Source organism: Phalangium opilio, unplaced genomic scaffold (assembly GCF_054372755.1).
Source record: "Phalangium opilio isolate 3A_F unplaced genomic scaffold, DU_Popi_V2 ptg000209l_1, whole genome shotgun sequence".
NCBI classification, from domain to species: domain Eukaryota; kingdom Metazoa; phylum Arthropoda; class Arachnida; order Opiliones; family Phalangiidae; genus Phalangium; species Phalangium opilio.
The window spans coordinates 21,445,612-21,470,788 of NW_028324217.1; the positions used below are offsets into that span (position 1 = coordinate 21,445,612).

Consider the following 25,177-nt stretch of genomic DNA (forward strand, 5'->3'; position numbering starts at 1 on the left):
CAAGATTATCTTAAATATAAAAATAAATATATACTTTCTTCTTTAATTATTCACATGATTGTGCGCTACATCATTTAAAGAAAGAAAATTGGCAGTATCAGAAGGGGACAATAGAAGAACGATGACACTCAGTATTCTCTTAATACTTTAGTTATGTAACATGATTCTTCACTGGCTCGCTCTTTTGGTTTGCTCTACTGCTCATCAAACTTCAGATGGGGTGAGTTCTATAACTGAAATCCTCAGCAATCAACCCACAAACCTATTTCTCAGGAAGAGAAGTATTATATACTTCTGGTAGTATGCACCGGTTTCGAAATATAGTTATAGTTTTCGTCACGAACAGCGCAATTGTGTAAACCTTTGATGGAGGCTCCGCGACATCTAGTTTTTAAATTAAGAACTAAAAAAAGTTCCAGAATTTTGAATAACATACGGGGAACTTGTAAATGCCTAATTTGCTTCAAGAAAAGAGTGTCCAAAGTGCTTTTGGTGTGTGTTCGGAGTGCTTTTTGCTAGTTTTCGGAGTGATTTTCGTGAGTGCTCGAAGTTCTCAATTTGACGGGTGCAGTGTCGCACATCCAGATTAGTTGATTTATACTTCTCGTTTTCATTACGCTCCGTCAAATTCTTTACTTAGCAATCCTGCGAGTGCGAAATAATAGTGAGTTTGTTAATCGAATATTTATCTAATGTATGATGACGTCAATACCCTTTAAAACACTATCTACTCCTCTAATTGCATCACGTCTAGACTTTAGAAGGGAAGCCGTTTCCACCCCCATGTATACTAAATAAAAGGGAGCTTTCGGAAAATTTTCATCATCAACGTCGGTCACAGACTCACAGTATCACTTACACCTGATAACGTCGATTGATTCGATTCTCATTATGTATACTGGAATTTTAGCAATTTATGGGTTGCCTAACAAAAAAAATCAGAGGAAATTCTAATCCGACCAAGAAAAAAAGTTGATAATATTCTTATTGAGTTAAAATATTACCCTGTACTTGAAGATGACAAATCGAGGGCTAGGACGTTTTTGAAAAAGTTTACGGGATTTCGAAATCCAGCGTAATTTCTTCGAATTTCGTTTAATATTGTCCGATTTCTTTTGATTTCGTTTGATATCAAAATTCGATTAAATCCAACGAATTATGAGATTTTTCCGTGATTTCGTCGGATTTTGCAATTTTTCTCGTGATTTTGACAGATTTTGCGATATTTCCCTTGATTTCGTTGGATTTTGAGGTATTTCCATTGATTTTGTCGAACTTTGTGACTTTTTAGTCACATCGTAGTATACGATGAAGCTCTTAGTTTGACCCGAGCCGTCGTCGTCGTCGTAGTAGTAGTAGTAGTGGCCGGGGTTGTCGCTTCGTTATCGTTAGATTTTAGCTTAAAAGGAACTCTATAGTACCTCAACTCACCAATAGGGATAACTGAGGTCGGTTAGAGATTTTATATTAATTAAAATTTTTTCAGGTCAGACCCGGGAATCGAACCCGAGTCGCTCACACAGTAGTAAGACACTCTACCACTGCTGCCATAGAGACTTGGTAGAAAAGATGAGATTTTATGGTTTAGTTTTATCTCTTGGGGTTTTTATATTGATTTTTAAATTTATTTTCTTTTTGCTTTGCGCCATCTATCGGATGGTGCAAAGGTTTAGTCCGACTATTTGATTACGGCTGGGCGCGCCTTTTCCCTCCATTTCCCCCCTTTTTTCCCGTACGGAATTACAGAATTTTTTAAAAAGTACTCAGTATCACACTTAGGTGGCTCTGCAACGTGGAAAAAATATTTTTCTTTATGAAATTATTTTCCTCCTCGACCGGGTTTCAATCCCACACCATCGCACAGAGCTTTCACTCCACGGATTGACGCCTTTACGCTCTCGGCCGTCTAGTCATATTAACAAGCCCGAGTTATGTTGCTTAAACCTAGCCTTTCTCTCACGTCGGCGGCCGGCACGTTCCTCTCACGTCTTGCTTAGTTGGGGCAGGGAGGAGGGAAATTTGTTCGAGGCGGCGAGTCTCGCGTTTCCATGGTAGCGCGCCTATACAACTATACATGCCGATAATTGAAATCTCTTGGCGGGAAATTCGCGAATGGTAGATAGGCAGTTTAAAACGGGTAGCGCTACAATTATAAAATACGTCGCGTTTTTAGCATTAGAAGGTTTACAAAATTATTTTAGGAATTGTACTCGTCGGAAAGTCTGAAATATAATAAAAACTAAACACATTTTTAAAGTAAGAGATATTTGATTTGTAAGCCAAAAGAAATTAATAACGTAGTCTCTGGAGAGTGTATCAGGGAAACCTCTGTAACTAAGCAAGTTTATGATATTACCATCTCTGTAAGTGTTCGAATTAAATAAATATACAGGGTGTTTCTGAAAAGTCCATCACAAATTAAGGGGCGTGTTTATGGGACCAAACTGAGCGGAAAGTACCAAAGAACATGGGGTGTACAACATTTTGTTACGGAGATATGGCCTTCCAAACATTCGCCCCTAAAACAAGGAAATATCCAAAAATGAGGAGTAACACTTAAGACCGACTAACCAGCTTGTTTAAAATTACTAGACAATTTCAATAGCCTTTAATCGAACAATTGATTTCTACCTTTACTAATCAGAAGCGTATAAATGAGTAGAAGTATGCCTACGGTGGTAATGTAAAATTAATCCCAAGTGACATGATGTTTCAAGATCTTCCCAGCACCAAGTAAAATGGTTCTGATTGAAGGGACTTTTATTAGCACAGCGTAAACAACGTTATTTTCAGGAATTAGTCCAAATGTCCACGGGCGGCATTACAAAAACGAGGCAGTCTTTCGAATGATACTTGGACATGTTGGAAGATCCCTGGCTTGTTCCTGTTATCTCAAACCGTAAAAAGCTACGCAAATCTTCATCATCACGGACAACACTCTTGTACGTTAGGTATGACCTTGAGAAAACCTAAAAGGACATCTCGAATGTATTTGAAAAACCCATCTCCAATTAAGGGGCGTGTTGTTTGTTTCCAACAGAGTAAACTCGCCCAGAGAACAATTACAATGCAGAGCCACGTTTCGGCGTTAATGGCCCACAAAGGTGGTCCCAAAAACAAGAACAAACTTTAATTTGTTTCGTTCAGTAAGTGTTTCATGTGTCATAGATAAAACGCCATGATTAATGCACGAAGAAAATGAATTTATTGACAAGTTTTAACATTTAATTGCAACTAGTTACAAAAATTGTTCAAAGTGTTCACCACCCGCGTTAAGGCACACATTAGCACGTCTTACAAATGATTCCCTTACACGTTGAAAAATGCCTGGAGTTTCGCGAATTGTTTGACAGCCGTGAATTATTCGTCGACGTAGCTCTTCAACATCGGGCACTTCAGTCTGATAAACTAAGTCTTTCAGGTGGCCCCAAAGAAAGAAATCACAAGGGTTCAGATCGGGTGATCGAGCAGGCCACTCCACAGGTCCACCTCGACCTAACCACCGCAAAGGGAAGGTCGCGTTAAGATAATTTCGGACCGCGATGCTGAAATGTGGTGGTGCACCATCGTGCATGAACCACATTCTGTTTACCAAACCTAAGGGTACGTCTTCGAGTAGTTCCGGTAAATCGTCCCGTAAGAACTGCAAGTAAGCCACACCGTTTAACCTGGGCTCTAGGAAATATGGCCCAATTAAATTGTCACCCACAATACCACACCACACGTTTAAACTGAATTGTACTTGGTGACTTCTAACGCAAGTTGCGTGGGGGTTTAGCTGGGACCATTGATGTTTATTATGTAAGTTAATAATACCATCCCGTGAAAAGTTAGCTTCGTCAGTAACCAACAAATCCCGTGGGAAATCGATATCGTTTACTTTAGCCAGAAACCACTGACAAAACGCCGTGCGTCGTGGGTAGTCCGCTGGATTCAAACCTTGAACTTTTTGAACATGGAAAGGATGAAACCGGTGGCTTCTGAGGATTTTCCACACGAGCGTGTGGTTTACGCCTAATCGGCGACCAACTTGGCGGGTACTTGATTCAGGCTCGTCCTCGAAAATGGTGAGAACTTCGTCTTCTACGGCCTCTGGGATGGCTCTCGCTCTAGGTTGAGGTCCAGCCGGTTGGATTCGTCCATCTTGCCTCAAACGTCTGTCCACAGCCTCGAACGTCAGTCGATTTGGTAGTCGCCTCTGCGGAAATCTTTCCTGATACAAGCGTACAGCTGCAGCGGCATTCCCCTCGGCTAGTCCATACATTAGGTGCATATCCGCATATTCGGCATTTGTGAAGAAAGGCATTGTAACAGACTTCGTTGAATTATGAGTTTAATAAAACAAACACATGTACGTGAAACCTCTTTTATTCCTTTCTTAAAAAACATAGTGCTCTGTTTTAGTGCTCTGTTTTTTAAGAATAGGCGAAGTTCTCACTATTTTCGAGGACGATCCAAAAACAAGCAGCCGCCAATTGGTTTGCTGATTAAGAAAAAACCACACGCAACTTGCGTTAGAATTCACAAAGTACAATTCAGCTTAAACGTGTGGTGTAGTATTGTGGGTGACAATTTAATTGGGCCATATTTCCTAGAGCCCAGGTTAAACGGTGTGGCTTACTTGTAGTTCTTACGGGACGATTTACCAGAACTACTCGAAGACGTACCCTTAGGTTTAAAAACAGAATGTGGTTCATGCACGATGGTGCACCACCACATTTCAGCATCGCGGTCCGAAAACTTGTCAATAACATTTTCTTTGTGCATTAATCATGGCGTTTTATCTATGACACATGAAACACTTACTGAACGAAACAAATTAAAGTTTGTTCTTTTGTTTGGGACCACCTTTGTGGGCCATTAACGCCGAAACGTGGCTCTGCATTGTAATTGTTCTCTGGGCGAGTTTACTCTGTTGGAAACAAACAACACGCCCCTTAATTGGAGATGGGTTTTTCAAATACATTCGAGATGTCCTTTTAGGTTTTCTCAAGGTCATACCTAACGTACAAGAGTGTTGTCCGTGATGATGAAGATTTGCGTAGCTTTTTACGGTTTGAGATAACAGGAACAAGCCAGGGATCTTCCAACATGTCCAAGTATCATTCGAAAGACTGCCTCGTTTTTGTAATGCCGCCCGTGGACATTTGGACTAATTCCTGAAAATAACGTTGTTTACGCTGTGCTAATAAAAGTCCCTTCAATCAGAACCATTTTACTTGGTGCTGGGAAGATCTTGAAACATCATGTCACTTGGGATTAATTTTACATTACCACCGTAGGCATACTTCTACTCATTTATACGCTTCTGATTAGTAAAGGTAGAAATCAATTGTTCGATTAAAGGCTATTGAAATTGTCTAGTAATTTTAAACAAGCTGGTTAGTCGGTCTTAAGTGTTACTCCTCATTTTTGGATATTTCCTTGTTTTAGGGGCGAATGTTTGGAAGGCCATATCTCCGTAACAAAATGTTGTACACCCCATGTTCTTTGGTACTTTCCGCTCAGTTTGGTCCCATAAACACGCCCCTTAATTTGTGATGGACTTTTCAGAAACACCCTGTATATTTATATTGTAAGTTAATTAAATTAACTTGCAAGTGCTTCTAGACAGACACATTTTTGAGGTTAACCATACCTGTACATTTAATTTGGGAATTTAGGTTTTGGGATTAGATAAGCTAAAGTCTAAAAACTTATTTTTTCTCTTTAAGCGCGTTACAATGTTGGACAAACAAAAATGATAATTTGATGTAATCTTTCTATTAACGTTTGATTACTCAAATAATCCTAATAATAAATTTTACGAAGCACAAGCACTTTTTAAGGTTCTTTTCACTTTTCAGTAACAAATTTTGACAAAGAAAAATTATCATTTCAAGTTTAAATTTGCCTAAAAACGATAATGATAATTTATTTAATTAACTCTTAATTGGGTTCTTTTCAGTTACATATTTTCCAAAGACAAAATATCGTTTCATGTTTATATTTACCTATAAACGTTAATGATAATTTATTTAATAAACTCTTAATTTTAACTAATAAGAGTAATCAATTACTAATCATCACTTATGATCACTAACTTAAAGAAAAAAAAGTTCAATATTATTTTTATAAACGTAATCAAAATAAGCATTGCTAACATGATAATTGAAAACCTAATACTACAACTTCACATTAAGTAATGAGTTTAGAAATAAATGTACTTGTTTCTCTCACCAGAAGGAAAACCTCTATCTAGACATCAAGAAACAATATCAATATCATCATCCCATTCGTAAACGCAACAGTTATGAACCAAATTTCAAAATTTGCAAAAAATTATCTTCGAACTCACTTCCTTGCAGATTGCAGACGCTTTTCTATGCCTAGCAGCCTACCGGCCTTTCCCTATTGTAGCGTCATCTACGTACACTACTATTTTAGCAACAATTTGGAAGAAATAATTATTCATTGTTAACTATCTATTAAATTTAGATTTTTAATTATAAATTTTATGTATGAGCAAAACAGTTTAAAATTACTTTGGCATATGTATTAAAATTAGGCCGACATGATGGCGCTAAATAGAGCCTAGATCTGACTTAGATAACCAGCCTTCATTCCGACTCTCAGAGTATTCCACCCCTATTTTTCCTTATAACTACTCCCCCAGTTCAAAGAGTTCGATTTACATGTATAAGCGCGACTTTTGAAGAAAATTCGAAGGAACCGAAAATTAACATTAAGTTTTATGGGAGGAGGTAGGCATTTTTGCCAGATCCTTCCTTTGTCCTATTGATTTAAATGACCTTAAATTGTAGTGAGACTTGTGTTTCCATGTGTTTTATTATACTAAGAAAGATTAAAGCTTTTTTGTGTAAAAATTTGTTTCCAAGGCCAAACTGATGATATCTTCGGATCTACTGATCCAAATGTCCTGAAATTTTATCCTGAGGTGTGTTACAATCTATTCTATTATATTAAATAGGGTAAATATTTGAATAAAAATGAATTTCTAATGCAAAAATTTTAAGTTCAGTATTTCTAATGTAAAAATTGTAAATTCAGTATTTAATCCACAATTCAGTACTTACAACCATTTTCCAAGAAAGAAACCCATCCCCATCCTTGTCCAAAATAGGCCTTTTAGAGAGTAATAGATTATAAAACCAAGACCTCTTGAACCAATATTCTTAGATTTTTAAACGTGCAGAGGGGCAGGTCTCGCGAAACCTGATTAGTTGAATAACACATATAATGAGAACGTTCTGCGTTCGTTACCAAATGATACTGATAAAAAATTATTGCATTAAAATGTAAGGTCTACCTCGCAAGAAGCTTCAGAATGTCATCGAAAAAGTAGAGTACCGCTGCGAGGAATCTTTTTTCTTCTTGGACCTCCTTGACAACTAAGTATAATTTAAAACTATATCTCAAGTAAATCCTGTTTTATTTACCAACAGTAACTGATATTGTGATACTTTTCCCCCACCCTTTCAGTTAGTTTCTTAATCATGATTTTTCTACTCTTCATTGTTTTTCAAAATATGTAATATTTCCAATAAATACAGTTTTGAAATAAAATTGCGTTTACATAGTAACGTTTACTTGGTAGAAACACAAGGGCTCTTCTGAACTTTCCCATTTAGATGTGTTGTAAGCATAATGGTCTGTAATTTGGTTTAGTTACAGGATTTTTAGTGCCATGTGTAAGCGATATGTTTAATCTTGGAAAGGGCCTGAAAGTACTAAATTTATCATTTTGACAAAGCTAATTAATTTGAAAGACCTAAATATATTGTGGATTGAATACTGAATTTACAATTTTGGCATTTTATATTATTTATCAACAAGTGGAAAAAAAATGATACTTGAACTTATTTGTGTTTTTGCTTTTGCGTTTCGAGTTGCAAAACTATTGGCCTGACCCTTACTGGCAGGCTGGGTGGGTGCCTTTCCGCCCTTTTTTCGCGCGCGGAATTAGATTTAAATTTATTAATAGCATTTAGAACCATACTTATGTGGCTTTGCAACGTCAACGTATTTTATTTATTTAAGAAACTATTAAGATTAGTCATGGTAAGTAATTGACTACTCTTATTTTAAGTTAAAATCAACAGATTATTAAATAAATTATTAAGAATGCTTACAGGCAAATTTAAACTTCTAATAATAATTTTGGTTTTTCAAAAATTGTATGTGAAAAGAGCCTTACAAACTGCCTGGTCCAATTTATTATTAAGGGTTATTTGAGCAATCAGACGTTAATAGAACGATTTTGTTGCGAATACTAATGCTTATAATTTAATCTACAAATTATCATGTTTGTTTATAAAAAATTGTAACTGAAAGTAACCGTTGAAAGTGCTTTGTCGAAACTATCATTAAGTTTATCAAACCGCACAAGAAAGATTTTATTGTGAATACTAATAGGGGATTGTAAAAAAGAAGGAGGTCACGTGAAAGTGTTTTCAGTACTGCCAGATAACTTTGAAAAGAAGGCTGGACATATTTAAAACGTCCTACTACACCCCCTCCTCCGCCCACAATCTTTTTTTTTGGTGGGACAAGGTCTAACTGAAAACTTTATTTTGTGGATTTGGGCGCTGCAGATAATTAAACGTTTTAATTTAAAACTGAAGGTGAGTTTTTCTTTTACTGCGTGCAATATGAAGTACGTTTGCATTACATTGATGTTCATTTTTTATAAATAAAGGTCACACTAAAGGAGCGTCTGCTCAAAGGCTCAAAGCAGCTGCACCACGTGACGAAACACTTTTTAGTGCCTTCCCCCTATTTGTTTCCCCTCCTAATCTTTTTTACAATCCCCCATTCAAAAAAGGTTTGTATAATATAAAAACAACTGTAATAGTTTTTGTTAAAGAATTTATTTTAAGGTCAGTTTTTGTTAAAAAAATTATTTTAAGGTCAATGATTATATTAAACCAAAGCCATACTAAATTGATTTTGTTCATAATCGAAAGGATATTTGATAAAGAAAAAGAGAATACCGCCAAAAATATTTGCCGGAATCACACCAGTTCAAGCCAATAGAGGGCGCGCCTTGCATAACATGGCCGGGGCCATCTTGTTATTTATGTGCTAATTATATAGATACAGATTTTCCCCGTTTCCTACCGCACTCCTCATGTGTTTCGTTCTCTTTCGGTAGCTCTCGCCATCTATGTTATGTTGGACTCAACGTTTTGGCGGTTAATTCAAATATGGGTTTAGATAGAGCTAACATAGTGTTAAATGAGCGTTATGCGTTTGATCATTTTAGCATTGCTAAAGGTAATTCGAGGGGATAATCACTATAACTAAACTTTCTCTTTCAAACGTTTCTGGGCATAAGTCCTTGTTAGAAATTTATAAGATGCGAGAAGTGTGCATCGGCATTAGTCTATGTTGTAAACTCATCGAGGTGATTATCACTAAAGCTATCTGTTCTTCGATTCGCCGGAATATTAGAATTACAGCATAAGTAAGTTTATACGGTTATAATTTTTATCACTGTTTAGAGTAGGGTATCGAGGGGCTATTAACTCTGATTTTATGCACGGAAATCACTTAAGCATTGTAAAAGATAGCGCTATTCACTCATTAGGGTAAGGTATAGAGGGGCTATTCACTCGTACTATGTGGCTACTATTACGAGCCCTTGAGCCGTCTTGATTATTTTAGATTTCGCAATTTCATTACTGATTTTATGATTTTGCTTCGGTTTTTGTGAATTCTTTTTTGATTTTGTGTTTTTTTACTGATTTTGAGATTTTGTTACTGATTTCGGATTTTTCATGGAATTTCCAAAATCTGTTTGTTTTCTTTCCGTATTTCCGATATTGTTATTGATTACGGATTTCTCAAGTTGAATTTCACAGGTAGCGTACGGGATTTTGTGAATGACCGACCCCTCGGGACAAATGAATAAAAAACGAAATTCCACTCCACAGTGCTACTGATGATTTCTAGTGTCAATGAGATCCTAGCAGAAATGAAACCAAACACCCAGCGATTCAAATTGAATAAGTTTCGTTTAAACAGTATAGTTTACTTCGTGTGCATCGTGTTTTGCATCAGGCAGTTGGTTTCGTTCATGGCTGACTTCTTTGCATATGAAACGGCCGTTGATGCGGAAGTACTGATACAAAGGATACCAAAACTTCCAGCCATAACCGTTTGCTACAATTCAGCGAAGTAACAATTTTTATTTCAAATGTGTCAAGCAGTTTGTGCATGTTCAATTAGCTGCGTTGGGCTGTGGAACTCTTAAAACTCATCGTAACTCCTTGGATCTAATCGGTTTTTTTAAAATCGTAAGTAGTCCCACCCATAGTTACCTATGTAATATTTCACGAAATAATTGTCAGAGTTTAAAAACGTTCAGATTAATTTATTTTACATTGACATACCTTTACAGTGCGTTTAAGATACGAGGTTGAAATTACTTAACAAAACAAACAACTACGACTGACTCTCCTTCGCGATTACATGCCTAGACCACAACTCGGAATGATAACAAAAAATTAACGTTATCTAAATCACGTGACTGAACTTAAAACATTTTAAAGTCTAAGATAACAATTCTATATATTTTTAGACCTAAAAATATTCTATTTTTTGTAACAATATTTTACACTCCCCACCGATGGCGAAATGCTGAGTCCATCTTCTTGAGTTCTAACCAATTTCGAGGGAACATATTAGGTTAATTGGACGTTTGACGATGACACTGCTTGGCAGCCGGATTGAACAAGATCGGATTTTCCCGTCTCTGCCCTCATACACCTCTTCGACTCTGACCAATTTCCAGATGTGACGGAGAAGACTATCTTCTTTAAGCAATGCCATCTCGCCAGGTTGAATGACATGAGTTGATGTTCGTCTGGATATTTCGTGTGATGACTTTAACTCGAGAAGGTACTCTTTCCGCCATCTCGTCCAGAATTGAGACAGTAATTTTGTTGAACGGACTAAACGTTCGTAAAAATCGCCCCACCAGGCAGCACGCTCTATAATGTATTTTCATACGATTCCTTGTTGGCCAAAGAATTCCTTGATCTCGTCGTTTTTTATTCGCTTCCAAAGCAATCTCAACTTCCGATCCGCTCTTTTAAATGATTTTGCGTTATCGCTGTATATGACCTTGACAATGCCTCGCCTTGAAATGAATCTTCGAAATGACAGAAGAAACGATTTAGTCGACATGTCAGAAACCAATTCTAAATGGAGCGCTCTCGTTACACCGCAAGTAAAGAGTGCTATGTAAGATTTGCTCTTTTCCTTCGAATCCTTGGTGTAGATTGGTCCGGCAAAATCGAGACCGGTGACCTCAAATGGCTCAGCTTGTCGTATTCTGTCCGCTGGTAAGGGCGCAGTATCTTTTATGACCGGTTTTACACGAAGTTTCTTACAAATTAAGCATTGGCCGAGTCGTTTCTTGATCTGTTGTCTTGCTTTTATGATCCAGAATCGTTCACGAATTTGAGTTAATGTTGAAGTCGTTCCTAGATGCATCACTTGTTCATGAGCCAGGTCAATTTGCAGTTCAGAAAATCGGTTTCCCCCTGGTAAAATTATGGGGTGCTTTTGGCCAAATGAAAATTCGGAATGTTGTAATCGACCGTCATACGTATAACTTGGTCGTCGTCAAGAAATGTATTGTATTTCACCAATGAAGAGTTTTTAGGCATGATTTCGTTGAGCTGTAAGCATTTTACAACATCTGGGAAACTTTCTCGTTGAGTCTGTCTAATCCAGTAAATTTCCGCTTGCTTCAGTTCTTCGGCGTTCAGAACTTCGAGATTTCTAGCTTATTTGCGACTTCTTAAATTAGAGATGTAACGAAGAATCCATGCAGTTATTCTATTGATTTTCCTTATTGAACTGTACTTGTCCAATTTTAGCAACGGCTCGCGAGTTTCGACCTTGCAACATTTAGTGAAAGGGCGTCTTGATTGACTCGCAGCTCATGAAGTACTTCGTTTTCATCTTCTGAGGGTTTATTCTTCGGCCATTGAGCTTCCGGTTGTTTGAGCCAAATAGGACCATTCCACCAAATTTCATTTAATATTAAGACTTCAGCGCTTTGTCCTCTGTTAAGATAATCTGCAGGATTATCCACTCAGTTGCAATGATTCCAGGACGATTTGTCGGTCAACTTTTGTATTTCAATTACTCTGCTACTGACGAAAGGTTTCCAACGGGTAGCTTAACCTTTGATCCAATGTATGGTTATGGCAGAGTCGCTCCAAAGGTACATCGTAGGATTCTTGACATTGAAGTTTAGTTTCAGTCGGTTGGAAAGTCTTGCTCCAATTAGGGCGCCCAGTAACTCTAGTCTTGGGATTGATACTGGTTTGATTGGCGCCACTCTAGATTTAGAGCCTATGAGCCTGACATATATTTGACCATCCTTAGATATGCTTCTTAGATATTTGCAAGCTCCGTATGCCCTTGTGCTCGCATCCGTAAAACAATGTAATTGCAGCGAAGATTCAAGATATTGGATTTCTGATAGCAGGTAGTTTCGTGGTATTCTTAATTCGCTTAAATTTGACAATTATTTACACCAACATTTCCATTGTTGAGTCAGTTCTTCGGGTAATTCTTCATCCCATGTGCATTGTTTTTCCCAGATGGATTGAAAAATGATCTTAATTGTCACAGTATGGGCGTAATGAGTCCCAATGGATCGAATATTCTAGCTGAAGCGCTAAGAACACATCTGTTCGTGTTTTGACGCGATGATAAGTATCCCAGAAGTCCTTCAATGTTAAAGATAAAATGGTCCCTAATCTTGTCCCAAGATAATGCCAGTACTTTAAGTGCACAAGGCGATGAGAATAAGACTTGTTCTTCCTTAGATTCTTGCCAACCTTGTTCCTTCCACTTATATTCAAGTATTCTGAAGTTAGTGTGCCATTTTCTAAGAGACATTCCAGCTTCCGACATAAACTCCTTTGCCTCCTTGGAGTGTCGAAATGCATCGCCGTCACAGTGAGCGCCGGATATCAGATCGTCAACATATAGATCTTTGTTCAGCTTTTCACACGTCTCGCCATATCGTTCCTTATATTTCTTCAAGTGTATTCGGACTGTTCCAGCAAGTACAAATGGACTTGATGTTGTACCAAATACGATTCTTGTGAACCGATACGCGTCTATCTTGAGATTTTCCGTCGACGTTGTCGGGTTATCTGACCATAGGAAGCGGACTGAATTTCTGTCTTCTTTCTTCAACGATATTTGTAAAAAGGCTTGCGCAACGTCGGAAATAATTGCTACTTTGTAGGTTCTGAATCGTACAAGGACATCCAATATGTCAGGATTGAGGTTCGGTCCCGACAGAAGGCAGTCGTTTAGGGACGGACTTCCAAGGTCATGAGCGGATCCATCGAAGACAATTCTAATCTCACCAAAAACATCTCTGTAAAAATATGCCAAGTTGTTTGGCCGTAGAAAGAAGTGAGATCTAAAATACGGCCAAGTTATTATCTCCACGTGAACCAACATTTTATTCGACTTAAAACCTTTCAAGAATGTTTTTCTGACTTGGCCATTTGCATATCAAGTTTTCGTTTAATTCCAGATATGGATCGAAATTAAAATATTAAATCAAATTGGTTAAATATTCTTGATAAGCCTTTGTGGTTAAACTTGTAATTTCCGTTATTAACCTTCACGGGTGCAAAGAAGAAGGATGCAAGTTTGGAGTGCTAATGGCCAAGTCAGAAAAACATTCTTGAGAAGTTTTAAAGGGATAGGTTCAATGTTTTCCGACTAGTACAAGATGAGGGCAGTTTTAGGTAAAAAAATGTGCCTAAAATTGTGTGTGCCAAGAAAAAAATCGAATTAAAACGTTTAAAATTAAGAAAAGTACGTTAGATATTTTGAAATTCAAACTAGCCGCGAAATACCGCCCAACTTGTTTTTCACACTATGACGTTGCAAATGTCTCTTGATTCATTGGTTGTTTGGAAATAGGAGAATCAAGGGAGCTCTAGACCACTGTATAGTAGCTTTTCACTTTCACTATCACTGGGGAAGCGGCGCATATTTGAGAAGACCTTTGTAAACATAATTCTGATTTTTCATGTTTATTATCCTTTGTTCTCTTAACTTTCGGTTACGTTGTAGTGTAAGGATGATAGAGATTTGTCAAAATTGTTACAGGTAATGTCCAAAACACCACATTCTTGCGCTATTTTGGCAAAGGCTTAGCTTCCATGTATAATAATGGTATGGCCATATTTTAGCCTAATGGCCCTAATCTAAGCTTTAACATATTTTTAATTGTAAATAAACATAGTAAAACTATTACTATGAACACCAAAATTACAGTGAAACTATTTACCTTCCTTTATAACTTTCAAAGCATCCCCGTATCGAAATGAGTTATATTAATTTGGCGAAAATGCAGAATAGTATGAAAACTACTTTTAGGAGTAAATCTACTGTACCTCCGAGCGAGAGGAAAGTCGCGGGAGTAATTTAGTTTTTTCGCTCGTGTTTTTGCAAACGCCTGTAGAGGGAGCAGTGATCGGAGCGGCCCCGAAAACTAATACTTTTAAAAATTAATTAAAAATAGTTAAGTTATTAAAACTATCAATATCTATATATTTTTGAAAACGTAATTTTAGGTTCTATCTGATTTAAAAAAATGAAAGCTTTTCATTAGTAGTCAAAAGATCGATTCTATCCCTTTAAGTCGAATAAAATGTTGGTTCACCTGGAGATAATAACTTGGCCGTATTTTAGATCTCACTTCTTTTTACGGGCAAACAACTTGGCATATTTTTACAGAGATGTTTTTGGTGAGATTTCACTTCTTTTTGTACGTGCATGTTCTTGTAGATAGGATTATGAAGTGAAATAAACATTTGTACTTTTAGATTTTTATTTGTTCTTTCCAAGAGTTTTACTTGGCTTTGCCTTTTTCAACTTTTTTGCATTCAACTTTCTTTTTTTTCTCAGGCTGTGATAATTGTTAACCGTATTTCTATTCGAAGAACACAATATTGTGGCAAGTAACACTTTTAATCAACAGAATAGATTTAAGAAAAACTAAATGAATCAAAACACGCTTAGAACCATTTCAGACGAAATGAAAAGGAAATGAGTAAAAAATTTAATTACTAAAACATTATATAAAACACATAAATTTTGCAATAATACGAAAGAATCATATTAGTAAAAAATATTAATATTAAAAGACGAAAAAATTAAATTATAATGTCCTATTACGAGGGGAAATAAATTATAAAACCCCCATTTCAGGGGCTAACAGGGGAAAATTCCCGCTTTTGGGACTTTTTCCTTTCTTTGTATGCTAGGTTCTACTTGTATGCCAAATTTTATCATTCCCGCAACACCGGAAGTGCCCTAAAGGTTTAGATGATGACTCTAATTCTAAACCCCCATTTCAGGAGCTAAAAGGGGAAAACTCCCGCTTTTGGGACTTTTCCCTTTCTTTGTATGCTAAGTCCTACTTGTATGCCAAATTTTATCATTCCCGCAACACCGGAAGTGCCCTAGAGGTTTAGATGATGACTCTAATTTTAAACCCCCATTTCAGGGGCTAAAAGGGGGAAACTCCCGCTTTTGGGACTTTTCCCTTTGCTTGTATGCTTAGTGGTACAAGTATGCCAAATTTTATCATTCTAGCACCACCGGAAATGCCCTAGAGGTTTTGATGATGTGTCAGTCAGTCAGCCAGTCTCATAATGTGTCATTTTCACATAGGATTATCACAGAAACCAAATGAGTGAGAAAGCTGGAAGTTGGAGGACTTCCTAGGATTAACACTGTGCCCTTGAGGTGCAAATATGAGTGGTGTACTATTCCCCAGTACCGAGTTAAGAGGGGGTCAAAATGAGGCTGAAATGTTTCGGGTAAAGGATTGCTGGTAGTGCACGACAACTTGGCGGGTGCACTGCCGTGCACCCAGACCTTCGTTGTTAATCGATCTTCTTTGATTATAGGTTCCAGTATCTTTAATATAAGAATTGCAACGTGTTTATACGTCCACCATATCGCCCTTTTTCTTTTCGACGGAAGTCCCAGCCAACGTAAGTTTTGGAACGAAAACCAAGGAGCATAGATACCACTACGATATACTGTAAGGTTGTATGTCCATAAACAGGCTAATCCATTCTATGCGCAACGACAGAATCTTGTTGTTCGCGATTTTTACCATTAGCTCTATGGCCAGTTTCATACTTCCCCTCCGAAGGGCGGTTATTATGAACTCCTGATATTACTAACCAAACTTAACCAAACCAAACCTAACCTAACATAACAGCAATGTTTTGGAAAAGGCATATTATTTGAGAAGTCAATGAAGCTAAACTTCAATATTTTGGAAAAGGCTTACCCTAGTTAAATGATTTATAAAATATTACTAACATAACATAACAGTAATGTTTTGGAAAAGGCATATTACTTGAGAAGTCAATGAAGCTAAAGATCAATATTTTGGAAAAGGCGTAGCATTGTTAAATGATTTTTAAAATATAATTAACTTAACTTAACAAAACCAAACCTAACCTAACATATCAGTAATGTTTTGGAAAAGGCATATTATTTGAGAAGTCAATGAAGCTAAACATCAATATTTTGGAAAAGGCGTACCGTAGTTAAATGATTTATAAAATATTATTAACCTAACATAACCAAACCTAACCTACCTAACCCTAACTCAGAATTACTGGGGAATATTTTCCTTTCGAAGTTTTCAGCCATTCGACTACCATATTTAATAAATTACACTGATCAACAGTCTCTTATATACTAATTTTAAAATATTGCTTTTTTAATGGAAAATACGAATTAATAAAACGGGTATGTTATTTGTGCCAAATTCCTGTGTTATCGCCTTTTGTGGCAAACGGGAATTGGGAGAAATACATTTGGGTGAATCAGGAATATATGATTTAGGTTAAATTCTTCTGATCGGGACAAATTAGATTGGGTGAAATTACTAAACAAAACAAACAACTAGGACTGAAGGCCCGTTCACATTACCCAACTTTAGTCAGCTGACAAACCATAGACTTGTCAGGCCGACTTGTCACCCAATTTAGTCTAGTCAGGTCACTCGTTCACACCACCCAACCAGTCGGGCCGACTACCTTTGAAATAAGAGGGCGTAAAAAGCGGTACATAATAATAAAAGTGATTTGTTTTGGATTAAAAATGAACTCATATCTTGAAAAAATTTGACTACTTTACGCGCATCAAAACTATTCCCACTAAATTTCTGCAGTTTAGAGCATAATAAAGGTCAATAACATCGGAAGTAATATAGTAGGGAAGCTTCTTATATTACTTCTGTTAATATTCAATGAGGAACAACCATCAAAACGTAATACTTAACCCATGTTAAAAAATGGCCAAGGCCCGAAATAATTTTTCAGGCTTTCATGGACAATTAAATAATGGCCGATACTCTTGGTTCTCTCTCTCTCGAGCTGAAAGAAAACCAGCACGTGTCCCATGACGTAATAGCCAAGGCTTATTGTGATTGGTTTGCTTCCTCTCTGACTTTAGTCGGCCCGACCCGGCCCCGACCCGACTCCAATCGAATACCTACCCGATTAAAATCCGAGCTTGAACCTGACAATAGTACGGTTGGGGGAAACATTCATATTGCCTGACAATCTGGCCTGACTGGTCAGATCGGCTTTGTCAGATGACTAAAGTTGGGTAATGTGAACGGGCCTTGAGTTTAATCTGTACTTTGCAACTAAATTAGTTGGACGCGCAAAATTTATAATGACAATTAAGCTAGCTAATTGCCCTACCAATTTGATTATCCGCAGTTAAACGACGTAAGTCCTAGAATGACTTTCTTTATTACTTAACCCAAGCAAGAAAGTCTTAAGTTCCACAGTTTAAAGGTAAACCACGTAATTCAGAGCAGGTACTTAAAACTATTAAAAACAATACTTAAACTTTGTTTTTCTTAATGAAACAAAAATTGGCGCCCACTTTAAAAATGAGGCTTTCATTTAAGACCGTTTTCAAATCTATCAAACGTATAGTTATTTTTGTAAGGGTAGTTACAAAATGGGTAAGTTTGGAAAATTTCCCATGTTATTTCTATGGAGATTCTCTAGTTTTTCGCCAAATCTGTGATTAATTTTATGGAAATGAAAACCACCCTTAGCAACTTTATGCTTTATAAAATAAACTATTGGATGGATCATCTTGAAATTTTTACCACATATTAAGGGCCCGGATTTTAGTTTAGTAGAAAAATTTCAAAACAATAAACTTAATACGAAAAAAATTAAAACCAATCCAAAAACCTTCCTTATACATTAGAGCCGTCATCAGGCCTTATCTTTAGTGTTTCAGACCTTAGTATTTCAACCTTTTCAGAAAAATGCAATATCTGTAACCAGGGATAGATTTAATTTTAGAAGTAGGAATGGAGAGCAGAGTAATGTGGGCGCTTGTCAAAGTCCCGGACCCCCTTCCACGGGACGGAGGGGTATGAAAGAAGAGGTGGGTCATAGCGACAGAGGTATAAAGGAACTACGTATTTTTCGTCGTCCCCGTCAGCAACGTCATCAAAACGTAGTTTAAGTGAGCCAATAAAATAATTTACGTGTTGGAGGGAAGGGCTCCATACTGGGCTAGGAGTCAGACTGAAGTAAATACTAACCGTTCTCCATTCCTACTTCTAAAATTAAATCTATCCCTGGTCAGGTTTTATTGAATGCTTTCAAGCCAATATTACAATTTAATCTTTCAACTTTTTGAGAAAAATGCAATATCTGTAACTTCCTTGACTCGTGTGAAAAATAATTTTTCGTAATTTAGCTTGGTATGCATCTATCTTAATTGACTCTTTTTTAATAATGATAAAAATTTTAGACATGAAAAAGAAAATATAATTTTCTTATGACAAATTTAGAACAAATTCAATAATCAATCATTTCGGTATCCTCCATGTGAACAGAATTACGATTGGACTGAATTCTCATTCAACTGATATGCCAGTGAACTGGCGGAAAGTATTTGCTTAAAAAACTGAACATATATATTGAGTGGGTTTTTTACTGCTCATAATGTTAATCAATTAATTGAACAAATTACGCATTCGAATCACATAAAAGTCTGTGAATTTGACGCTTTATATGTAATGTTTGGGCAATAAAATTGTACCCTGTCTATGGACTACACATCAACTTTTTATTGTGACAAAAATATATATTCAATATAATTGAATAAATCGTGTGGATTTAATCAATAGATTTGTCCAATAAAGTTTTTAGGTTGTTTTTTTCTAAAAATTGGGCATTCAACATCATGATTTATTTTGGAGTATAACATGAACAATATTGTGCACATAATTAGAAAAAAAACTAAAAATGCCGCGTTGAGAACTTGAGACGATAACCCTTAAAATTATGTAACGCTTTTACCACGTTTTTCTGATCTCTATGCACGGCATAACACTATACATGATTGCCTAATTTAGTATGTGAATGCTACATCAATGCATGAATGAGGAATTCTTCATATATGCACAATTACAATTTCCACGCATTTTCCAGGTTTTCCTAGACATTTAAAACTCTGCAAGAACATGCATGTTTTGCGACTAACAATTTTACTATATATTTTTAATGACTGTTTATAATATCTAATCACATTCATATCCTAAATAATTATCCCCTATATGTGAAAGAGTGTATTTAAAATTACGTAACAACCAGTGATTTCGTTTCGAAAGAAATTGTAATTCCATTTCATGTTCTAAGTTTCTAACCTATTTAATGTTTAGCGATTAACGGAAGGGTGAAGAAGAAAATAACGTGATTTTTAATCGATTCTTCTACTAATTATAAGGCCAGTTTGCATAGTGAAACATTCAGGAAATACTTCCGAATGATTTTAAAATTTAAATTAGGTTCAGATTTTAAGGATAATTTTAAAGAAGGCCCTCCGACCAATCGCGTAACGCCCTGCCTTTTTGTAAGCAAAATTCTCGTGGCACGTGCTCCGTGTCTCGCGCCACGATTATCACTTCGCGCGCGAATTTTATCAAATCTCGTGATAAATTTCATTCAACACGGAACGTGCCACGAGAATTTTGTTAATAAAAAGGCAGGGTGTTACGAAATTGGTCGGAGGACCTTCTTTAAAATTATCCTTAAAATCTGAACCTAATTTAAATTTTAAAATCATTCGGAAGTATTTCCTGAATGTTTGACTAGGCAGACTGGTCTTATAATTAGTAGAAGAATCGATAAAATATCGCTTCATTTTCTACTTCACCCTCCCTTTCAGGGAGTTAGTAGAAGATTATTTCGGTAATGACAACGGCTACTGTTCCTGACAACAGCATGAGAAGAAAGTAGAAAGGAACACTGACGCTACTCAGGTCCGAGGCTTCAGTGCTTTTCAATGGTTTCTTCCACATGAACTGTTCAGCAAAGTAATCTCTCGCTTGTTCCTGATACTTGAAAACTTGCTTTTCAAACATCGGTTCCACCCTGAAATAAAAAAGGCCTTAAGGCTTTTAATTTTTGTATGAAAAAATTGGTACTGACATCAATTGTTTGTTCAATTGTGGTGTGCTTCTGATCCAAGAGGCGTTGAAAATGATGTGTTTGTAGTCGAATTTAAGAACTTGTCGTGAAAAGTAAAATCCTCCGTTTCTCACCATGAATTCTTCTATCCCAGGATATTGCAGGAAATATCTCATCAGCTGAATCATGAAGTCTGCTTCTACAATTAGCGCTTTTTCCCCCGAAAAAATAATATTGAACGCTTGGATCAATGATGCCACTGATGATGCTTCGACATAATTGGGCCGTTTCTTCTCATCGAATGAGTCTAGCCATTCCTTAACAACTGGGTCCCGGGCCGCCTGATATAAACCAATGACGTCAGAATAATAGTGGACTTATTAGTAACAAGATTATTCACCAAATCTTTAATATATGTGAAATCGTCTGGGTTTATAAACGCAGGCTCAATTCCCGATTTGATCAAGTCCGAAAGAGTGTCGATGCAGTTGTAGCTTTCCGTCGAGAAGTCCGTACGCAAGTGACAACCCAAGAAGAACAGAATGAAAGTCACTCCGATAAGCCACGACGAAGCGAGCAGACGGCAAGTAATGTGCGGCAGAACAGCAGGAATCGCTACAAAACATAATTATCCTATATTCTTTTATGTCTGATTAAAGCGCCGACCATCTTTCGTAATTAAGGGGATTAATTTTATCTACTGTACGAATTTGAATTACTTTTAAATTTTATAGGGATGGCCTATAATTGCTTACGTTCGGCGCACAAGAGTGACGCGTTTTCCCACACATTTTCCAGGGTTTCTTCGGCCACTTTCTTGGCAACTTTCTTGTTGGGCACCGATTTGTATTTGTTGGTTACGATGGAGTGAATGACGAGCAAAATTGACAGAAGGACCAACGTTAACACTAATAAAATCAGCACCTGAATGAATCAAGAAGAAAAACTTAATCAAATAGGTATCAAGTAAATTGTTATTGAGAAAATTTTACTTCGGTTTCCATATTTAAGAAGGACCAGGAAGTGGACTTGACTGTCACTTGGGGGCTGGACACGATAATCAGGTTGCTTATTTTAACGGGCGGAGACTGAGTGAAATGGTCCAATCGACTGCGGAAAAATGAGCTTGACATTGTTATCGGCAAAATATGAGATTTCTAGAACCGTCATACGAGTTAAAATATTTGTACTTTTATTTTATGCGATCTCTTAATATTAGCCGTAAAATCACATACTTTAAAAATATTTGGCTCATCGTACATTTTAAGAAAGTCCTTTGACTCAACATAGTTCCCTTCGAATTCCATCCTAAAATTCATCAACATAATATAATTACAAATCAATGTTAACATCGGTTTATTGCGGTCCATAAGCTGAGATACGTTTTTACCTCTCCGAGTGACGTATGTCACGGAGAGGTATTACACCGGCCGTGTCTGTCTGTGTGTGTGTGTGTGTGTGTGTCTGTCAGACCCCACGTGGCCGCGTTCGCAGTTTACAAATCGGAGCAAACAAATACCCGATTTCCGGAACGCGTTCGCGGTTCACGGAAATTTGGCCATTCATCTACCAACACCAGTCTTTACTAACTGGCTTCTAAGGACCACAATCTGCTAGTCTTTGTCCATCCCACATGGACACTAGCCTGTACTTGCTGGCTCGTAAGCACCACCATCTTCTGTTCTTCTTCAATCCCACATTGACACCAGCTTCTATGCACCACCATCTTCTGTTCTTCGTCAATTCCACATTGACACCAGCTTCTATGCACCACCATCTTCTGTTCTTCGTCAATTCCACATTGACACCAGCTTCAACGCACCACCATCTTCAGCTCTTTTGTCCATTCCACATGGACGCCAGTCAGTACATTCTGGCTTCTTTTCCACCCTCATCGTTTGGTTTCAAGATATACGCGGCAATCGGCTAGGGTAACGAGAAACGTCTAGCCTCCCAATGGCAGGGCTTTCACCATCGGTTCACGCAAATGCGTTATTATCTATTATTTGGTTTTAAGATATACGCGGCGATCAGCTAGGGTTACGAGAAACGTCTAGCCTCCCAATGGCAGGGCTTCCACCAAAGGTTCACGCGAATGCGTTTTTATCTATTATTATAATGGAAACGAATCGTATATATACCCCAAAATTTGAAAAAAACGGGCAAGAGGGGTACCCTTCACTTTAAACGTCAATATTAGCAAAGTTTCGAAAGATAATATGAACAACTTTATTTTAAACGATTTAACTATTTTTAAAGTTATTTGCTGGCGATTAAAATAATTAATATCATTTATATTTAATTAATTATTTAAGATAAACATATTTCTATGTAATGAAACAAGTGAGAGTTTATATAGAACGAGTAATGAAGATTGCATCCGAATCGAAACACTACACGCACATTAAAGTTAATATAAAGCGAGTAGGATCATAAGATCTCTTACAAAACGATAACATTTCCTTTTCGCAGAATATTAAATGGAAATATTTTAAATATTTTTCGGCATTACGATTCTTTAAGTATTTGTGTAGCTATAAAGCTCTGTTTCACCTTAATATTCCAAGAACATCTTTTGATATTAACATTTCAAATTTGGTGTTTACTTTTTAATTCAGCTTTACTACATTTATATATAGCGTAAACGCATTTTTTGTATTCATTAGATAATATGGATGTTAATTCTCCATCTATACACATGTGTTGAAACGATAGGGTCTGTGAAATAAGATACCCTAGATTTAAACTAGAAATGACCTTCTTCGCCTCCTTTTATAGGAGGTGTTAACGGTTCAGAGTGAGCCGAAAGTTAAATGAACCCTTCAGTGATACATTTTAGGTCCTCATTAGAATTATTGGGGATACAAAGGAATTTGTTAAACGCTTAAGCCTTTGCTAAAGACTTTGGCAATATTTCGCCAATTTGAACTACGTATTTCCGGTTTTTCTCCTTGGCTGGTGGACCTGTGTTTAGAAAGTAAATTCGTATCGGCTCGGAGAGGTTTATTTTGGTTTCCCAACTTGTTTAACGTTGCGTAGGGAACTTAGGCAAACGCTGTCATGAACATTTGAGGTACGTTCAGTAACCCTCTTTGATGACAGCGCTTACTAAGCGATGCCAGATTTTCCCCACTGTACGCTTTTTCGTGCTTCCGGTTTTGACGTCATGATTCTCAGCGCTTGCTCATCAAAAAAACCATCTAATCGATATGGTTTTTTGATGGCGTGACGTAGCGCTTGACTGTTGAACATTTGACAGACGAAAAGTTGGCGCGAGATTTAAAAATTAAATTCCAATAATGCTATTGCTACAGTAATTGTATTAGTTTGCTTTACAAAACTACTTCTACCATTCAAATAGACATAATTTTCTTAAACAATTTCATCATTTGCGAGCTCGTTAATAATTTAATAGAGCCATTTGCGCTTCGTAACGTTTTGAGGGCCAGTAAGACGTTTCCCCAACTCCAGTTTCGAAAACAGCGCTAACTTCAAAATGTTACTTTTCCGTACAACAACCTTTTACGTCACTGTGACGTCTTGAGCCCATCAACCAAACATCAAGAAAACAGCGATTTCCTTGAGATTTTCGTTACTGAACGTACCCTTGGTATATAACAACGAACCCAGAAAGCAGATATTACCCAAGCAAGGTTCGCTTTTTACTCGTGCGGGGGAGAATCCCCCCTCGCACGAGTATTAATCCCGGTTTTCAAGGTCTCTCTAGCATAGCTTTGGCAATACAAGGCGACAGGAATACCGTGTGTTTGGGGCTTTTCATCCCCATCACTCCGATTTCGAGTTTTTAAGTAAACACTTATTTGGTGACTCCACCAGAACGAACTCTAGTTGAAGACAGAATAAAGGATAAATAGACTCCGCCTCCTCCCAAGCCGGCGATGGTGTGGTGGTTTAGTGATGGTGTCGCACGATGGTGCGGTGGTTTAAGGATGGTGATGGGAAATAACATTCCTTCTGAAGACTTACGCTGTCTGCTACGTGTTCTACTGTTAAGCTAATATTTATTTCGCTCAAAACTGAAGTTATGGTGTCTAGTAAAGAAATTTTCACCTCATGCTTGCTTTTTTAGCCCCTATTTTTTCACTTTTTTATTATCTTACATATCCCGCACGAGTGTCCTTTCTGCTGGGGCAGCTTGTTTTCTTGCAATTTATTTTAACTTTTACCTCTCCGTGTGACGTAGTCCAGGAGAGGTATTACACTGGACGTACGTGTGTGTGTGTCTGTCACGCCCCACGTGACCGCGTTCGCAGTTTGCTTATCGGAGCAAAGGTGTTCCCAATTTCCGGACTGCAATGACAGTTCACGGAAATTTGGGTTTGTCTCCTCCGGCTATTCTACTTGAGTTCCAACACCACCAGCTTTGGTTTTCGTCCACTCCACGTGGATACTAGTCTGTTCTTGCAAGCTTCCAAGCACCACCATCTTCTGTTCTTCGTCAATTTCACCTTGACACCAGCTTCTATGCACCAACATCTTCTGTTCTTCGTCAATTTCACCTTGACACCAGCTTCTTCTGTTCTTCGTCAATTCCACATTGACACCAGCTTCTTCTGTTCTTCGTCAATTCCACATTGACACCAGCTTCTATGCACCACCATCTTCAGGTCTTTGTCCATTCCACATGGACG

General features: G+C 37.3%; 1 protein-coding gene and 1 long non-coding RNA gene across 2 annotated transcripts; both read right to left on the reverse strand.

Moving 5' to 3' along the window:
* Positions 1 to 10,032: 10,032 nt before the first annotated feature.
* On the reverse strand, positions 10,033 to 20,662 carry LOC149621244 (uncharacterized). The gene is made up of 8 exons (XM_089854738.1): positions 20,547 to 20,662; positions 20,369 to 20,489; positions 17,599 to 17,678; positions 12,650 to 13,411; positions 12,199 to 12,530; positions 11,615 to 11,779; positions 11,014 to 11,549; positions 10,033 to 10,164 (listed from the first exon to the last, which is right to left on the reverse strand). The coding sequence occupies exons 1-8, from the start codon at positions 20,660 to 20,662 to the stop codon at positions 10,033 to 10,035; spliced, it is 2,244 nt and encodes a 747-aa protein (XP_089710864.1).
* Positions 20,663 to 20,820: 158 nt separating this feature from the next.
* On the reverse strand, positions 20,821 to 21,411 carry LOC149621245 (uncharacterized). Its single transcript, XR_016375161.1, has 3 exons — positions 21,281 to 21,411; positions 20,926 to 21,140; positions 20,821 to 20,866 (listed from the first exon to the last, which is right to left on the reverse strand). It is a non-coding gene; the product is annotated as an uncharacterized LOC149621245 (long non-coding RNA).
* Between the last annotated feature and the right edge of the window lie 3,766 nt (positions 21,412 to 25,177).

Coding starts and splice junctions, on each gene's coding strand:
- LOC149621244 (XM_089854738.1), bottom strand. CDS start 20,662: ATGGTGAGAAACGGAGGATTTTACTTTTCACGACAAGTTCTTAAATTC. Junction 17,679..20,368: donor AAGCCTCGGACCTGAGTAGC/GTCAGTGTTCCT, acceptor ACCCAACTTTAG/TCATCTGACAAAGCCGATCT. Junction 13,412..17,598: donor CCCAACCGTACTATTGTCAG/GTTCAAGCTCGG, acceptor ATATTTTTACAG/AGATGTTTTTGGTGAGATTA.